Source organism: Oncorhynchus mykiss, chromosome 21 (genome assembly GCF_057628025.1).
Source record: "Oncorhynchus mykiss isolate SJ-2025 chromosome 21, ASM5762802v1, whole genome shotgun sequence".
Lineage (NCBI taxonomy): Eukaryota > Metazoa > Chordata > Actinopteri > Salmoniformes > Salmonidae > Oncorhynchus > Oncorhynchus mykiss.
Genome location: NC_143042.1, coordinates 37,659,567 through 37,677,980, shown reverse-complemented (window position 1 = coordinate 37,677,980; position 18,414 = coordinate 37,659,567). Strand labels below are relative to the sequence as shown.

At 47.7% G+C, this 18,414-nt stretch overlaps 1 protein-coding gene across 17 annotated transcripts in view; it reads left to right on the top strand.

Moving 5' to 3' along the window:
• kdm6ba (lysine (K)-specific demethylase 6B, a) overlaps positions 1–11,682 on the top strand; it is a 153,804-nt gene extending 142,122 nt beyond the window's left edge. For 16 of the 17 annotated variants that reach the window (XM_090214593.1, XM_090214587.1, XM_090214591.1 and 13 more), the window contains 12 exons: positions 1–564; positions 1,255–5,009; positions 5,208–5,331; positions 5,550–5,655; positions 6,139–6,344; positions 6,447–6,631; positions 6,896–7,159; positions 7,409–7,596; positions 7,912–8,053; positions 9,358–9,484; positions 9,779–9,952; positions 10,078–11,682. In XM_090214593.1, the coding sequence (XP_090070719.1) occupies positions 1–564; positions 1,255–5,009; positions 5,208–5,331; positions 5,550–5,655; positions 6,139–6,344; positions 6,447–6,631; positions 6,896–7,159; positions 7,409–7,596; positions 7,912–8,053; positions 9,358–9,484; positions 9,779–9,952; positions 10,078–10,101 (5,859 nt within the window). In that variant the 3' untranslated portion in view covers positions 10,102–11,682. The other variant, XM_090214596.1, reaches the window with a different exon arrangement.
• The last annotated feature ends 6,732 nt before the right edge of the window (positions 11,683–18,414 follow it).

The window sequence follows — 18,414 nt, the reverse complement described above, 5'->3', positions numbered from 1 at the left end:
GAGTCAGTCAAGTCCTGCATGGGCGGCTACACCTACAAACCTCCCGCCCCCTCGCCCATCTCCCCACCCCTCACCTCCTCCCCGGGAGGCTACCCTCAGAGGCACAGCGGGCCCCACCCACCCCACAAGCCCTCATTCTCACCTCAGGCCCTCAATCAACCCCCCCACAACAACCCCCACAGCTCTCACCCGCAGTACCCTAAACAACCAGCCCCGCCCCGCATGGGGATGGAGCCCAGGGGAGGTCCTCCTACCCCCCAGAGAGGCCCTACCACTGTGGGTAGGGGAGTCAACAACCATCCGCCTCCTCACCACCACCAACCTCCAGCAAGGGGGGACAGGGACAGTAGGGAGCCCCCCCAACCCTCACCAGCAAACCACACCGGCGTGCCTTACAGCCACAACCCCCACTTCCAGACCCACCCCGGGCTGGGCCACACTGCCCCCCACCCCCCTGCCAGCAGCACAGCAGTACCTCAGCAGCACAACCCCAGTCCCTCCCACCACGAGGCCTGGAGGCCCCAGGGACAGGGGCAGGGCAGGCCACAAAACAACCACCTCCTGGTGAGTCCCAGGTTCCCGGCAGAGCGAATGTTGCACTCCACTGCTACTAACTCTTCTCCTTTTGTTAACGTTGGATTATCATGTGATCTCCGCCTTTTTCACACGAACGTGATTTAGCAGAGCGGTCAGTTTGGAATTGATTGGGCTTAGTTAATTGAGCAATAAGGCCCGAGGGGATGTGGTATACGGCCTACATACTGCGGCTAAGGGCTGTTCCTATGCACGACGCAGCACAGAGTGCCTGGACACAGAGTGCCTGGACACAGCCCTTAGCCGTGGTATATTGGCCATATACCACAAACCCCAGGGTACCTTATTGCTATTATAAACTGATTACCAACGTAATTAGTGCAGAAAATACATATATTTTTTGTCATACCCATGGTATACGGTCTGATATACCACAGCTTTTAGCCAATCAGCATTCAGACCTCCAACCAGCCGGTTTCTAATGTTAAATTAACAATGGACTTTGAAGTGTAACGTATGTCCATTTTTTTTATCTGTATCATTATCAGTGTATCAAATTACTTTTTGCTAGGAAATACTAGGAAGTGTACGGTTGTGCCCCAAATCTGGTCAAATGTAGTGCACTATATAGGGAATAGGGTGCCATTTGGGGCGCATACTAGGTCTATAGCTCTCAATCTCCAGTGCATTAATCTAGCATGTCTCTGTTCCTCCCTGCAGGAGCCGGGTCACTACAGGGCAGGGCTGGTACCTCAGGGGCAGCAGAACCAGGCTGGGGAGACCCGGGGTCCCGCGTCCCTCCAACACCATCAGCACCCCCACATCAGCTCCCCTCTGGTTCCTACCAGAACCCCCGTCATCATCTCCACCCCCCAGGCCCTCTGCTCACAGTCCCAAAACAACCGCTACAACAACAGTAGTAGTATTACTGGACCTGCACTCTCCACTGTAATCACAGCACCACCTGCTGTGTGTTCAGCTAACAGCACCTGTAGGAGAGGCAGGGAGATGATGTCACTGCCCCACCAGTCCTCAGCTGCGTCTCAGCTGGAGAGAGACCCAGAGAGGAGCCCCATCCACCCCATGCTGCACCCAGGGTATCAGGGAGCCCACGCGGGCACTGCCAACCACCCACACCGGGCGCCACCCAGGCCCCAGCAGCAGCAGTTCCCTAGCCAGCACCACCAACAGTCTGTCCAGGGGAAGTCTTACTACGGACGGTCTGATCCGGATGGCACTCCGGCCTCCTCTTCATCCTCCTCCTCTTCGTCATTCTCAGGACACCAGAGGGCAGGGGAGAGCGTCATCACCAGCAGGGGGTCTCACCCCAGCCCCCTCACCCAGACGGAGGTCACTAGCTCGCCCCTGCACCGCCCCATGCCCGCCCCCCAACCCCACACTGTCAGCTCTGCACCCCAGCCAGCCTCCAGCCCCTCCTACTCCAGACTCTGTGCCCAGCCTGCCCCCCAGCCAGCCTCCAGCCCCTCCTACTCCAGACTCTGTGCCCAGCCTGCCCCCCAGGCTACCACCACCTCAGCCAAGGGGTATCTAAATTCTCGACCCCTGCCACCTCCACCCTCAGCCCCCCAGTCCATGGAGGAGGCTCTGGATAAACTGGATGCTGAGCTCCAAGGTCATATGCAGGCCGAGGAGAGGAGGGAGAGGGAGCAGGAAGAGCAGAAGAGGAGGGAGCAGGAAGAGCGGAAGAGGAGGGAGCAGGAAGAGCGGAAGAGGAGGGAGCAGGAAGAGCGGAAGAGGAGGGAGCAGGAAGAGCGGAAGAGGAGGGAGCAGGAAGAGCGGAAGAGGAGGGAGCAGGAAGAGCGGAAGAGGAGGGAGTGGGAGAGAGAGCAGGAAGAGCGGAAGAGGAGGGAGAGGGAGCAGGGGAAGAGGAGAGAGTTGGAGAGAGTGGAAGAGGAGAAGAAAAGAAGGGAATGGGAAAAAGAGCAAGAGGAAAGGAAGAGGAGGGATTTGGCGAGGGAGCGAGAGGAAGAGGAGAGGAAGAGGAGGACTGAGTTGATGAAAGAGGAGGAGAGGAGGAAGGTGGAGGAGGAGATGAGCCAGAGTAGTAAAAGGAGAGAGGAGTCTGCCATTGAGAGTCTGGAGAGACTCCTGTCCGGCAACTCCTCTGCTCCTCCACCTCCTCGCCTGTCCACCGTTTCCTCCTTTGTCCCTCCCACCCCCAGCCAGTCATCCTCCTCGCCCTCCTACCCCTGGCTGAGCCGGGGCGGGGCTCCCCCTTGTCCCCCAGGCCAGGCACCACCACCTCCTGCCCCCCTGGAGATGTCACGGCCGCCCCCTCTCACCCCCCAGACGGAGTACGCCAGGGAGAAGCAGAGGCAGAGAGAGATGTGGTGTGAAACCCCCCCCTCGTCATTACACACTGGTAACGTCACCTCAGGGAACAATGCCCTGACCTCGTCGGGGCCCTTTTACCCCAACCACCCCTCAAATAAGACCTTGACACAAGGTGCCCCCCCCCGCCCATCCAAAGACACCCCCCATCCCAAGGAGAACGATAGTCAGCAGGCCCGAAGGGGAGCGATGGGCGCTGTGGATCCCCTCCACACCTCCAGCACGGTCACCCTCCGAGAGCCCCCCAAACTCTTCCAGGCGTTCCCCAGGGATAGCCTACTGTCTGGGCCCAACAACTCCAGGACCAGCAGCAGCACGTCCAGCACAGGGGGCCTCCCCAACAAGCGCATGCCCAGCGGAGGCCTAGGTAGCCTGGGTTGTAGCGCCAGCAGCAGTAACAGCGGCGACTCCGACAGCGCCCAGTTTGAGGAGGAACCCTTGGAGCTCTCAACGTTACTCCCGGACGGTCTGGCCAACATCATGGCCATGCTGGATGAGTCCATCAAGAAAGAGGAGGAATCTCTGTACTGCAGCGACCGAAACGGTGCTAGGGAGACCATCATAAATGCCTTCTCTGCTATGCCGCCGGCCAAGAGCTATCTGTGCGCCCCGGACCTCATCCCAGCGCCCAATCAGCAACCGCAGGACGACTTTGTTGGTACGAACGTCCACGCCAGCCCCCCTGTACTGAGCCGACAGGGCTCCCTGGCCTCCCCCTGCAGCCGGACCTCCTCCATCAACGAGGAAGACGAGGAGGGTTGTCTCGCCCTGAAACCCGCTTTGGAGCTCCACGAGCCAGCCGTCCCCCTCAACTCCGACCCCCAGTCAGGGACTAACTACAGCCACAGCGACCTGGCTAAACTCTACGGTCTCCCGGAGCCTGTGAAGAGCGAGGGTGACGACGAGGATGAGGAAGATGAGTCGGAGACCCCGTCCAGTTCCCCTCCCCCGCCCCAGAGGCCCCACCTCCACCAGACGGGGGTGAGCAGCACCTTCAAGTCCCAGGCCGCCCTGGAGAACCAGAAGTACGCCTACCGAGGAGGTCCGTTTGGCCGCCCGCCCCCCTCCGCTCTGGGGGGACTGAAGTACTCCTCCTCCCTCTCTCTGGGTCCCGACATCCAACAGCAGCAGAATAGCACCTCCCCCATCTCGGATTCCACCAATCACCCAGGCTTCACGCCATCTTCGGCCCCTCCCCTAAAGACCCGCCCACACTCCCCCTCCAGCTGGGAGGCAAAGAGACAGGTCAATATCAAGATGGAGGAGCCTGATATGTGGAGAGATGGGAGAGAGGCCATGGAGAAGAGGCTCTATTCCACAAGGGTGGAGTCCAAGTGTTATCCCTCTACACAACCTATCAAGATGGAGCCCAAGGAAGAGGCCACGCTTACAACCATCTCCGAGTCTTCTCTGGCCGAGCTGGGCCGAAGCTGTGAGGTTCTCCTGACCCGACACTCCAGCTCCCTCCCCAGAAAGAACCCCTCCGACAGGATCAAGACTGAGATCAAACAGGAGGGCAGGCACCACAAGCCTGAGAGAGAGCGGGAACGACACCGAGAGAAGGAGAGGAAACACGGCCGGAGCAAGAAGCACGGGGAGAGGAAAGAAGGGAAGAAAAAGCCGAGGGAGAAACGAGACGAGATGTCCTCCTCCTCCTCTTCGTCCTCTCACTCCTCCTCCTCCAGTTCCAGTTCGAAACGACACAGGCACAAGGAGAAGAAGGACCACCGGCGGATCCTTGGGGACCTGGACCTTCAGCGTAAGGAGATCCAGGAGAAGGATCGCGACCGCGTTCGCGCCGACATGAGGAGGAAGGAGGCTGGGTCCACCAGCGAAGGCGACACCTCCGAATGGGCGTCCCGTAGTAGAAGTGAAAGAAGTTCAGGAGTCATGTCCTGCTCTCAGGACAGAGGGGCTGGATCTACACTGCAGGGTTCAGCTGCTGACTTCATGAAGCTGAAGGCCCTGTCGGACGGGCCGCCCAAGGAGCTGAAGATCAGGCTGATCAAGGTGGAGAGCGGCGACCGAGAGACGTTCATCGCCTCTGAGGTGGAGGAGAAGCGGACACCCCTGGAGGAGATCAGCATCGAGAACACCGCCGCAGAGGTCATCAGGGCCTGCAAGTGAGTATGGAGGAGAGGGATGGATGAAGGCGTGAACAAGGCAGGGATGTAGTGAGTGGTGGGGGGGATTACCAATGAGAAGTTAAGAAGGAGTTACATTCTAGTTAATCAATTTCTAAAAAAGACCGTAAGCTAACTCATTGCTCCAATTTGTGACGGTGTTTGGTCTTAACATTTGCCTCTCTCTCCCTGTCTCAGGGGTGCGAGGGTGAAGGGGAAGTTCAGAGAGTCCTACCTGCTCCCTGCGTTCTCTGTCAAGCCGCTATTTACTACAGAGCCCCTCCCGCGGGATAAACTCAACCCCCCCACACCCAGCATCTATGTAAGTCGATCGTCATTCGCCATAACACGAACCACCGGTTACTGTAGCTAATTTGACTTTCACTCTATTCGATTTTTCTCATTTCACCCTCTTGCTTTCTCTTTGAAAGTGTGTATTAGGATGCCTTTTTGTATGCCTGCGCTGCCCTCTTCTGGTAGAAAGATGCACCTGCTATTTGTGACGGTACTAACTCTTCAGTCCTCTTTCCCCCCCTCTAGTTGGAGAGTAAGAGAGATGCCCTCTCCCCTGTACTACTGCAGTTCTGTACAGACCCCAAGAACCCTGTTACTGTCATCAGAGGACTGGCCGGGTCCCTACGACTCAGTGAGTTTTTATATACACACACACACACACAGACTATGTTACCAATCATTTATTTAACCCTGACATCAACACACTATCTACCACACATGTTAGAGTAATCACAGGGCTTGGTACCATTTGCTTTTGGGAGTCTCTTTATGCAGGTTAGAGTTTTTCTGTCATGAATCTTCTTCTGAAGGCAGCTCTGCAGAGTGGTCACTAGCTTGGCACAGCCACAAAGTCATGATATAAACCTAACCTTAACCACACTGCGAACCCTAATGCCTGACCTTAACTTGAGACAAAAAGCACATTTTGTTGTTTTTATAAATCTGTACAATATAGCCAATTTTGACTTTTTGCAGCTGGCTTATCTAAGGGGCAATTGCTCAGTTCTGCCTCCAGGACCAAACTTCAACCTGCTCCTTTTAGGCCATACCATGTCATCCTTTAGTATGTTTGTATATTAAACCCCTTTACTCTCCCTCTCTCCTCTCCTCTCAGACCTGGGTCTGTTCTCCACTAAGTCTCTGGTGGATGCTAACTCTGAGCATGCTGTGGAGGTGAGGACCCAGGTACAGCAGCCTGCTGATGAGAACTGGGACCCCAGCGGCACGGGGCAGACCTGGCCCTGCGAGAGCAGCCGCTCACACACCACCATCGCCAAGTACGCCCAGTACCAGGCTTCATCCTTCCAGGAGAGTCTGCAGGTACAGACCAGACTCAACACACGCACACACACCTCTTACTTACACACCTCTTACTTACACACCTCTTACTTACTTCTACCTTGTCCCTTTCTGTGTCTTCAGGAGGAGAAGGGTAGTGATGAAGAGGCTGAGGAAGATGAGGAAGACAAGGAGAAGACGAGTAAGGAGACCAGCCCTGAGACATCTAGCAAAGAACCCACAAGTAAAGATGCTACCAGTACCGAACAGAAACCAGTGGGGAAGATAATCAAGTTTGGCACCAACATTGACCTGTCAGACCCCAAGAGGTAAGCTGGAGATGGATGCATTGTATTACCGCATAGAACACGTGGAACTTTTCCCATTTGTTCCAGAACTTTCCTCTTTGTTTTTGCTGACCCCTAGTGGTCAGATCTTAGTATTACATAAAACCCCTCCCCAAAATCCCTGAGGCTAAACATCTATTGCTAAGCAAGGCCATGTGCAGAATCACTATAGTACATAAGTGCCAATACTGCTGCTCAGATGTTGTTTTGTTGGACAATTTGAAACCGACAATAACCCTCTCCCAGGTGGAAGGCCCAGCTGCAGGAGCTCCAGAAGCTTCCGGCCTTCATGCGCGTGGCATCCAGCGGCAACATGCTGAGCCACGTAGGACACACCATCCTGGGCATGAATACTGTCCAGCTCTACATGAAGGTCCCCGGGAGCCGCACGCCTGGCCACCAGGAGAACAACAACTTCTGCTCTGTGAACGTCAACATTGGGCCTGGAGACTGCGAGTGGTTCTCCGTGCACGAAAACTACTGGCCGGCCATCGACGACTTCTGTGAAAAGTAAGTCGTGTCGGGTTGATACTTGTACCGCGATTTCTTGAATGCACTGATGATGACGAGGTACAAGAATATATTCCTCGTCAGTTTTGAACCTGCGCTTCCCGAGTCACTTGAGATTAGCTTTCAAGACCGTACGCCGTAAGAATGGGAAATAGCACAGGCGTCTCATCTACTTAAGTTTACCATTCTCCCAACGTTATCACCCACTACCTCAGAGGATCTTACCCCCGTATCCCCTCCCTCCTTCAGGCACGGAGTAGACTACCTGACCGGTTCCTGGTGGCCTGTTCTGGAGGACCTGTACCGATCCAACATCCCCGTGTACCGCTTCATTCAGAGGCCCGGGGACCTGGTGTGGATCAACGCAGGGACCGTCCACTGGGTTCAGGCTGTGGGCTGGTGCAACAACATCGCCTGGAACGTGGGCCCACTCAACTGTACGTGAACTCCCTGACACAGACGCCTACATTAGTCTTGCTGCAGACCTTTCACTCCACTAGCCACTGAAACGCGTTGCAGTAGAGCTGTTTCTTGACTTTAGTGTTTAGTGTTATTTTATGGATCTGTTGGTCTCGGTCAGTCATTTTGCCTTGGGAGTTTTGAACTTCAGGGCGACGACCCCCGGTCCAAATCCACACTAATGAGACTCATAAGTATAGGACTAATGTTGACCTTTTATTTTTATTATTTTTATATATATATATATAATATCAGGTGAGGTCACTACTAATGGCCCCTTATCCTCCCTGTAGCCTACCAGTACCAGCTGGCCCTGGAGAGGTTTGAGTGGAACGAGGTCAAGAAGGTCAAGTCCATTGTCCCCATGATCCACGTGTCCTGGAACGTGGCCCGCACCGTCAAGGTCACTGACCCCGACACATACAAGATGATCAAGTGAGTATTCAGACTGGTGACGTGTCTTCCAGTTGATTGGTGGCTCTACAATGGCAAGAAAAAGTATGTGAACCCTTTGGAGATACCTGGATTTCTGTGTAAATTGGTCATAACATTTGAACTGATCTAGGTCACAACAAGAGACAAACACAGCCTGCTTAAACTAATAACGCACAAGCAATTATACGTTTTCATGTCTTTTATTGAACACACTGTGTAAACATTCTCAGTGCAGGGTGTGAACCCTTGGATTTAATAACAGGTTCACCCTCCTTTGGCAGCAATAACCTCAACCAAACGTTCTCTGCAGTTGTGGATCAGACCTGCACACACCAGACAGGAGGAATTTTGGACCATTCCTCTTTACAAAACTGTTTCAGTAAAGCAATATTCTTGGGATGTCTGGTGTGATCTGCTCTCTTGAGGTCATGCCACAGCATCTCAATCAGGTTGAGGTCAGGACTCTGACTGGGCCACTCCAGATGGCGCATTTTCTTCTGTTGAAGTCATTCTGTTATTGATTTACTTCTGTGTTTTGGGTCGTTATCCTGTTGAATCACCCAACATCGGTTGAGCTTCAATTGGCGGACAGTTGGCCTTACATTCTCCTGTAAAATGTCTTGATAAACTTGGGAATTATTTTTTCCGTCGACGACAGCAAGTTGTCCAGACCCTGAGGCAGCAAAGTAGTCCCAAACCACGATGCTCCCTCCACCATACTTTACAGTTGGGATGAGGTTTTGATGTTGGTGTGCTGTGCCTTTTTTGTTTCTCCATACAGTGTTGTGTGTTCCTTCCGAAACAACTCAACTGTAGTTTTGTCTGTCCACAGAATATTTTGCATCGTCAAGGCTTTTAGAGATACTTTTGTAACCCTTCCCAGGGGGTGTTCACATACTTTTTACAACCTACAATGTGAATGTTTAAATGATGTATTCAATATAGACAAGAAATGCAGAAATGTGTTATTAGTTTAAGCACGCTATGTTTGTCTATTGTTGTGACTTAGATGAAGATCAGATCAAATTTGATGACCCATTTATGCAGAAATCCAGGTAATTCCAAAGGGTTCACATACTTTTATCTTGCCACTCTATATTAGTTACAAATGATACAGGTCAATAGGGCAGATTGTGATTATGCTACTAACTTGTGTTCTGTTTAATAAGGGTTGCAGTGTCATGACAGGGACACACTATCACTGTGTTGGACCAGAGTTTTACCTCGACAGGTCATGTGATCAGGAAAACTCTCGGTCCTCTTCATACCTGTATCCTAACCTCATCACTCACTCGCTCACTCAGGCACTGCCTCCTGCAGTCCATCAAGCACATCCAGGTTCTGCGAGACCAGCTGGTAGCAGCAGGGAAGAAGATCTCCTACCAGAGCCGAGTGAAGGACGAACCAGCTTACTACTGCAACGAGTGTGATGTGAGTAGTACTTCTACCCAGTATCTACCTACTGCCCTCTCAATGCAAATCCCCCAACCTCATGTTTTACCCTCGGTCTGCCAGCACCAAAACGCCTTCTAACTGAACACAAAACATACCACTTACCACAGTCAGAGCCCATCGCTCTTCTGAAACCACATTACTTCAAACCCTGGCCCCCCCAATCTTCCTTCATGGTTGCTTCGGCCTGCATTCAATTCCTCCCCATTCGTTACAAGACAGCCCTTTACTTGTGTACTGAGTATCTGTGTGTATATATCTTCTGTCCACCAGGTGGAGGTGTTTGACCTGCTGTTTGTGACGTCTGAGAGTGGCAGCAGGAAGACCTATGTGGTCCACTGTGAGGACTGTGCCCGCCAGAGAAACCCCAGCCTCTCCAACAACGTAGTGGTGTTAGAGCAGTACCGCATGGAGGAGCTAATGAGTACCTATGACGCATTCAGCCTGGTGAGGGGACACACACATATTTTTCTTATGAGACGGGCACCTGCATACAAGGAAATCGGTGTCAGTCTGCCTAACAACCTGAGGACAGTAGATGTAACGTTTCCTCTTCTGTCTCCTCTCTCCAGACTGCAGCCCCGAGTACACGGTGATAAAGCTCCTCCCCCTCCACGTCTCACAGCCATAACCAAAACTCCTGCCAGACAGGACTTAACATCTTTTAAAAAACATTATTTTTAACCTTTTTTTTTTTTTTTTTCCCCCTTCGTGATTTAAGATGTTTTTACTACTGCTAATACTTGCCGATCAAACAGCCAATCGAAAACCAGTTTACTACTCATCACTGTTTACAAAACCGAACCGCCAATCAAATGCCAGTTTACCCTTGTTGTAGACTGTTCATGAGCAGCGTTCTGGTTTCCGGAGGACTTGAGAAAAAATGGAAAGGCAGTTGGTGCTAGCTGCCATCGTGAACAAGCAACAAAGGGTTGACAGTTATCAATGGCATACATTTTATTATTTCCATATCGTCTTTTTTTTTTATCATGAATTCTGAAATTTGTAAATGCTGTGTATTTTATGTGGGGTGGTTTTTTTTCTCTTCTAAAATAATGTATTTTCTTTAAGACTAGATCAGCCCTAGATATATACCACATTGGCCTTGTGACTTGTATTTAGAAGATAAATAAGATGCATTTTTTTTCTAAAAGCATTAAGAATAAGGAGACAATAAAAATACAATTGTTTGAAATGCTTAGAAACATACGGGTTTTAAAGTCTTTTTTTTTAGATTTTCTGTTTAGTCTTTCTTACTCTTGTATGTGTTGTGTTTTTACAAATGTATAATGTTTATTTCCACGGGAAGGCGAAAGAGTCAATTGTCACAACTCTTTAGGAGTACATCAGGTCTTTTTGTTTTAATGAATTGCTTCCATTTTTGCATTGTTTTGTACCTCTGATTTTGTTAGTTGTTTGCTTAATATACAGATTTATAATTTTTCTGGATTTTACATTGTACATTTCTTTTTTTATTTAAAATGTTTCTTATATTTATAGGATGTCAATGTTCTCCCCTTACTTTTATTAGGGTTTGAAAGTCATTTTTGTCCTCTGTAACAACTGAAAGGGTGTGTTATGGGAGGACAAGGTTCTCTGGTGCTTCTTCTGGTTCTATATATATATATATATATATATATATATATATATATATATATATATATATATATATATATATATATATATATATATATATATATATATATATATATATATATATATATATATATATATATATGATATTTCTAATGAATATAACTTACACTTTCCCTGTAGTTGGTAGGATCCACAGCCGAGGTTGAGTTGACGAATGGAATACGGCCTTTTTAATGCGCGGGGGAAATTGTCATTGTTTTTCATTCTTTTTAGGGGGCTTTTATTTTTTTTATTTTTATATATATATATTATTGTAATCTGTTGGAATATTGACTTCTGGGATAAAAAGGTGCTACAGTTTTGGATAAACTATTTTTGTTTTTCCTTTAAGATAAATTCTATTTTTCCTGTTGTCCTTTTCCTTCTCTTGGTGGTCATTTATTTAACATGCACTCTTTAGAACACACACACACACACACACACACCAAACTGAGCCAGACATTTCTTAAACACTTTGTGAATTTGTGTGACATTTTACTATGACTTATTAATAAATAAATGCTTTTGATGAAGCCAAAAATGTGCATATAGTTTAATTGTTTAAACTCTATTGATGGTACACGTCTCATCTGAACAGCGAACGCTGACTGTCAGGAGTGTTTTTTGCAGACAAACCACGTCTCACACCTGATACAGCCACCAATTGTTCACCTAAAGTAAATAAATATTGGGTGGAATATGTTAGAAAAGTAACATATTTGAACCTAACATCCCAGTCAGTCAAATCTGAAAACAAAGTCCAGAGTAGTAGCCTATAAAACCTATCTAGAACTATAGATCAATGAATAAACCCCTCTTTGAGTTGGATTCAATCTGTATCACTGAAGCGTTGTAATTTCTGACTGGGATGACATATGCAGCGTTTTACTGTGAAAGCAGTCTGACTATGGAACATTGCCTTTTAAGTTGGAATCGCACTGTAACGCTGAACTTAAGTGATTTAGATTGAATCTAGCCCTTTTTATCTGACTTCCTGCCTGAGGCTGATAGGCTGACCACTGATGTGGGTGAGAGCGGATATCTTCTATTTACGCTTTGGGCCCATATACAATAACAACCCGAACCCTCATATCGCTTAGCCGAGCTAGATCTTATCGCTGGCACTTGCAGAGGTCTCCTCATTCAAGTCAATCACTGACGGTTCCTTTTGTTTCACATGAGTGTGTGTGTGTGTAAAATTGAGTGGTTTCCATAAGGTGAATTCCATCCAAGGTTAAAAAAGCAGGCCCAAACAAACAGTCACACAGAAGACAGGGCAGGAAACCACAGTGAACTCACAGGATTCAATGACAATGTCCAGATTTCATTTCCCCCCTCAGCTAATTCCACTGACTGACACTACAGCAGAGGTTTAGGCCCACCCAATCAGATTGAGCAAAAACATAAACAATACAAATAATTATGCTCTTTACTTTGTGTTCCAAACAGGACATTATTCGTTTTTTTACCCAAACACCAATAGATATTCATAGCAAGCAGTGCACTGGGTTAGTCAGATTTGATGAAATATAACAGAACAGATGAACTGGAATGACATTCATTCTCATGGTTGCCAAAAATAACTCAAATCCACACCTTCAATAAGCCACAAACTCAGCAAAAAAAAAAGAAACGTCCCCTTTTTCAGGACCCTGTCTCAAAGATAATTCATAAAAATCCAAATAACTTCACAGATCTTCATTGTAAAGGGTTTAAATACTGTTTCCCAATTAATGAACATGCACCCTGTGGAACGGTCGTTAAGACACTTACAGATGGTAGGCAATTAAGGTCACAGTTATGGAAACTTAGGACACTAAAGAGGCCTCTCTACTGACTCTGGAAAAACACCAAAAGAAAGATGCCCAGGGTCCCTGCACATCTGCATGAACATGCCTTAGGCATGCTGCAAGGAGACATGAGGACTGCAGATGTGGCCAGGGCAATAAATTGCAATGTCCGTACTGTGAGATGCCTAAGACAGCGCTACAGGGAGGCATGACGGACAGCCGATCGTCCTCGCAGTGGCAGACCATGTGTAACAACACCTGCACAGGATCGGTACATCCGAACATCACACCTGCGGGACAGGTGCAGGATCGCAACAACTGCCCGAGTTACACTGGGAACACACAATCCCTCCATCAGTGCTCAGACTGTCAGCAATAGGCTGAGAGAGGCTGGACTGAGGGCTTGTAGGCCTGTTGTGAGGCAAGTCCTCACCAGACATCACCGGCAACAACGTCGCATATGGGCATCAAACCCACTGTCGCTGGACCAAAGGGCAAAAAGGGCTGGCAAAAAGGGCTCTTCACTGACGAGTCACGGTTTTGTCTCACAGGGGTGATGGTCGGATTCGCGTTTATCGTCGAAGGAATGAGAGTTACACCGAGGCCTGTACTCTGGAGCGGGACGATTTGGAGGTGGAGGGTCCATCGTGGTCTGGGGCAGTGTGTCACAGCATCATCGGACTGAGCTTGTTGTCATTGCAGGCAATCTCAACACTGTGCGTTAGGGAAGACATCCTCCTCCCTCATGTGGTACCCTTCCTGCAGGCTAATCCTGACATGACCCTCCAGCATGACAATGCCACCAGCCATACTGCTTGTTCTGTGCGTGATTTCCTGTAAGACAGGAATGTCAGTGTTCTGCCATGGCCAGCGAAGAGCCCGGATCTCAAAACCATTGAGCACGTCTGGGACCTGTTGGATCGGAGGGTGAGGGGCTAGGGCCATTCCCCCCAGAAATGTCCAGAAACTTGCAGGTGCCTTGCTGGAAGAATGGGGTAACATCTCACAGCAAGAACTGGCAAATCTGGTGCAGTCCATGAGGAGGAGATGCACTGCAGTACTTAATGCAGCTGGTGGCCACACCAGATACTGACTGTTACTTTTGATTTTGACCCCCCTTTGTTCAGGGACACATTATTCAATTTCTGTTAGTCACATGTCTGTGGAACTTGTTCAGTTTATGTCTCAGTTGTTGAATCTTGTTATGTTCATACAAATATTTACACATGTTAAGTTGACTGAAAATAAACGCAGTTGACAGTGAATTTATGACTGCATTGAGGCATATGTCACTGTGCTTCTATAGCTATATGCACCATTCCACTGCCTATTTAAATTTGTTCATTTAGCAAACAAGACAGCTCATAATCCAGTGCCTTTATCACAGTCAACACACCTATATTTTAGCATTAGAAATGCTACATTTTCTCTCAGCCTCATGGCAAAATGTGTAGAAAAGCAGGAGATGACCAAAAAAACTGCACATTTTCATTTCTGCCCCATTATAAAACGCTTAGCATCGCAAGAGATTTGATTTTAAAACAGCCTCATTTTGTCTAGCCTCTTGACAAAATGTGTAGAATAGCATGAGATTAGCTACAAAACGGCAAACGTTTCTCTTTTTTGGAGGGGGCCCACCCACCAACACATTTCTGGCTGTGCATTCTCTGAGGGTATAGGAATGGACTATGAAATAACCAATAATCGTTTTTTTTACATCCATGATTGATCGAACACAATCAGGAGACTTACGCACATACCAACGTGGGGGACAATGAAGTGACAAGGCCCCTCATATTTCAAAAACACCAAACATATATCCACCAATATAGAGAAATCCAGGTCCCGCAGTGAGAGAAGGAATGTCAGTGTGTCCCATCCTGTGGCCCGGTGTGAAGAGGTCAACGAGTTCGGAGGAAAGCTGGACAGAATGGAGGACATCCTGCCTCCACAGGAAGTCGCATCCGCCGTCCACTCCACCCACTGAGGGTATAATAAGAACTGGAGACTGCGTCCAAGATGTCCGCCCGTTGTATTCAAGGTAATCTACTCACGTTCACATATGCTGATTCATGGACCGTCTATATCCAGGTTGCATCCGGTGTATACGAACCATCACATGCGCACGAGCACTGAGTGGAGCAGCGACGAAGTCATCACGTCATCCAAAAACATGACAGACATTGGATAAATATAAAATGTTAATATGTTCGGTTGTGAATGTTTTTTTGTTAAAAGTATTTAAAAAATTAATAATCAGCCTGAGTGACAATTACATGAATAATTCAATAGATGTTTTGTGCCCAATGATTATCGCTAAAGTGTCTTATTAGGAATGTTCAAATCTGACCTTTACATGGAAATAGTCTTTCTAGGCCAGGTGTCAGTTAAACTGCAGTACCGAAGCGAAACTGTATAGCTTCTAGACCGGAACCCTAGCCCTTTGACTCCACCCCGATCGGATGGCCACAGATGCTCAGTGTCTGTGTGTTTGACCGTACACTCACACCCCACCAACACAATGCTGGCTCAAGGGACTAGTGTGATCATCATGTTGTTGGACTAATGATGGGAAAATCTAGAAAGCCTTTGAAGCTATTGTTGACCAAGCTATTGTTGGTCACCGACTATGAATTAGGCTATTATTCATTTATAATTACTAAGATAGGATCAATGAAATATAGATTGCCGTGTATATAAATACAGCGCCTTGCAAAATTATTAATATCCCTTGGATTTCCTGGCATTTTATTATGTTACAAAAGTGGGATTAAAATGGATTTAGTCGTAATGTTTTTGTCAATCTACTCAAAATACTCTATAATGTGAAAGTGGAAGAAAACTGATATTTTTGAAAAGATTAACAAGAATGTGAGAACTAAAATAGTAGTTGCAAGTATTCAGCCCCTTTGTTCAGGCAAGCCTAAATTAGTTCAGGAGTAACATGTGGCTTAAAATGTCTTAATAAGTTACACGGATTCACTCTTGTTGAAATAATGCAGTTGAAGTCGGAAGTTTACATACACTCGTTTTTCAACCACTCCACAAATTTCTTGTTAACAAACTATAGTTTTGGGAAGTCGGTTAGGACATCTACTTTGTGCATGACACAAGTCATTTTTCCAACAATTGTTTACAGACAGATTATTTCACTTATAATTCACTGTATCACAATTCCGGTGGGTCAGAAGTTTACATACACTAAGTTGACTGTGCCTTTCAACAGCTTGGAAAATTCCAGAAAATGATGCCATGGCTTTAGAAGCTTCTTTTAGGCTAATTGACATCATTTGAGTCAATTGGAGGTGTACCTGTGGATGTATTTCAAGGCCTACCTTCAAACTCAGTGCCTCTTTGTTTGACATCATGGGAAAATCAATAGAAATCTCTGAAAAAAAATTGTAGACCTCCACAAGTCTGGTTCATCATTGGGAGCAATTTCCAAACGCCTAAAGGTACCACGTTAATCTGTACAAACAATAGTACACAAGTATAAACACCATGGAACCACTCACGTCATACCACTCAGGAAGGAGACGCGTTCTGTCTCCTGGAGATGAATGTACTTTGGTGCGAAAAGTGCAAATCAATCCCAGAACAACAGCAAAGGACCTTGTGAAGATGCTGGAGGAAACAGGTACAAAAGTATCTATATCCACAGTAAAACGAGTCCTATATCGACATAACCTGAAAGGCCGCTCAGCAAGGAAGATGCCACTGCTCTAAAACCAACATAAAAAAGCCAGACTACGGTTTGCAACTGCACATGGGGACAAAGATTGTACTTTTTGGAGAAATGTCCTCTGGTCTGATGAAACAAAAATAGAACAGTTTGGCCATAATGACCATCGTTATGTTTGGAGGAAAAAGGGGGAGGCTTGCAAGCCGAAGAACACCATCCCAACCGTGAGTATCATGTAGTAGCCTAAACCTGTCGATGTTACATTGAGCTGGGTGAATGGAATATGAATGACAGTCATCCAATATGCTGTGAAAGAAATAAGGCCAAGCTCATCAAAAAAATGATCATCCTCCCTCGTCTTAAACGTCCCCGACCACCACTGGCATCATGGTATGGGTATGCTTGACATCAGCAAATATTGGGCAGTTTTTCAAGATAAAGAGAAACAGGGTGGAGCTGAACACAGACCAAATCATCGAGGAAAACCTGCCTCAGTCTGCTTTACGCCAGACGTTAGGAGCTGAATTCACCTTTCAGTCAGAAAATAACCTACAACACAAGGCCAAATCTACACCGGAGTTGCTTAACTGCACATGTCTACTATGGAGGTTCCGCAAGACTATTGAGAAAGAGTTGGCTGGACAGACAAAAAAAATGGCCACTTTCACATGTAAACGCTGTAATTACCCAATCAACCAGCGAGCGGTTACAAGCCTGATTATGTTCCCTGCCACAGATGCAACGACAGTTTGTTTTAGAAGCTATTTTCTCCATTGCTTACTTCTTCTTCTCTCACTCCCTCTCCAACACACTCTCTTTCAGCAACACTTCTGATTGAATTGCGTCCACCACATCCCTCTCTTCCACCCTCCTCCCATCCCATCGACTCATTCGTCTTCCGCTTCTTCTTACGTAATCCAACATTTATAAGCGTAAACCACAGGCCGTGTGTGACGCAGACACATCTGTAAGGCAGGCTCTTGGGTGTAGTGGTAGAAGATGGTACTGATGAGGCATTTTCTTCTTTCTTGGTTCGGATAAGCATTATAGAAGCTAGCAAAAACATGAACATGTAAAGCCCAGTAGAAGTGTGCAGTAAAATATGGTAAAGATCAACAGTATCTCTAACTCATCTATTTGAGCCTGTTTGGATCCCCCGTCTCTCAGTTCTCCCCTCCTGCCCCTTCACTCCTCTCTTCTCCGCTCAGATACAGATAAAAGAGACTAAAATATCTGTAGCAATCAGGGATAAAGCCCTATTTACAAGGTAAATAAATACTGACCAGCTCAAAAGGGGAGAAGAGAGCGAGAACAGAGAGAAAGGGGGAGAGGGAGACAGGGAGAAAATCCGATCAGACAACAGTAATTACTCTGTGATCTGCACTCTCTCTCTTATCAGTTCAGAAGTTCTTTGTCTGCTCCCTCTCTCCTTTCATCCCCTTTTTCCTCCCTTGTTCCATTGATCCTTCCAGTTATATCCCCGATCCGTGATTCCTGATATTGTCTTTTTCATCATGTTGTGGCGTTTCTCTCGTTCACTCTGGACTTCCCAGCTAGCATCTTTTGCATCTCTGCGTAACGTAACTGTTATGACATCCATCCTCTGTACCTCCTTCACCCTCTGTTCCTGGTCTTTCTTTATCTGGGTTCTTGGTGTTTCTCAGTGGGAATCAAGGACCCATCCCTGAACACTATCAGAGCTGCGGGAAGCTGCTCTCTCTCTCACACCGCTCTCTTCCACTGCTGCAGACTCATGGGTTACGGTTGGAGCTCGGGTTGGGATTCGGGTTGGAGCTAGGGTT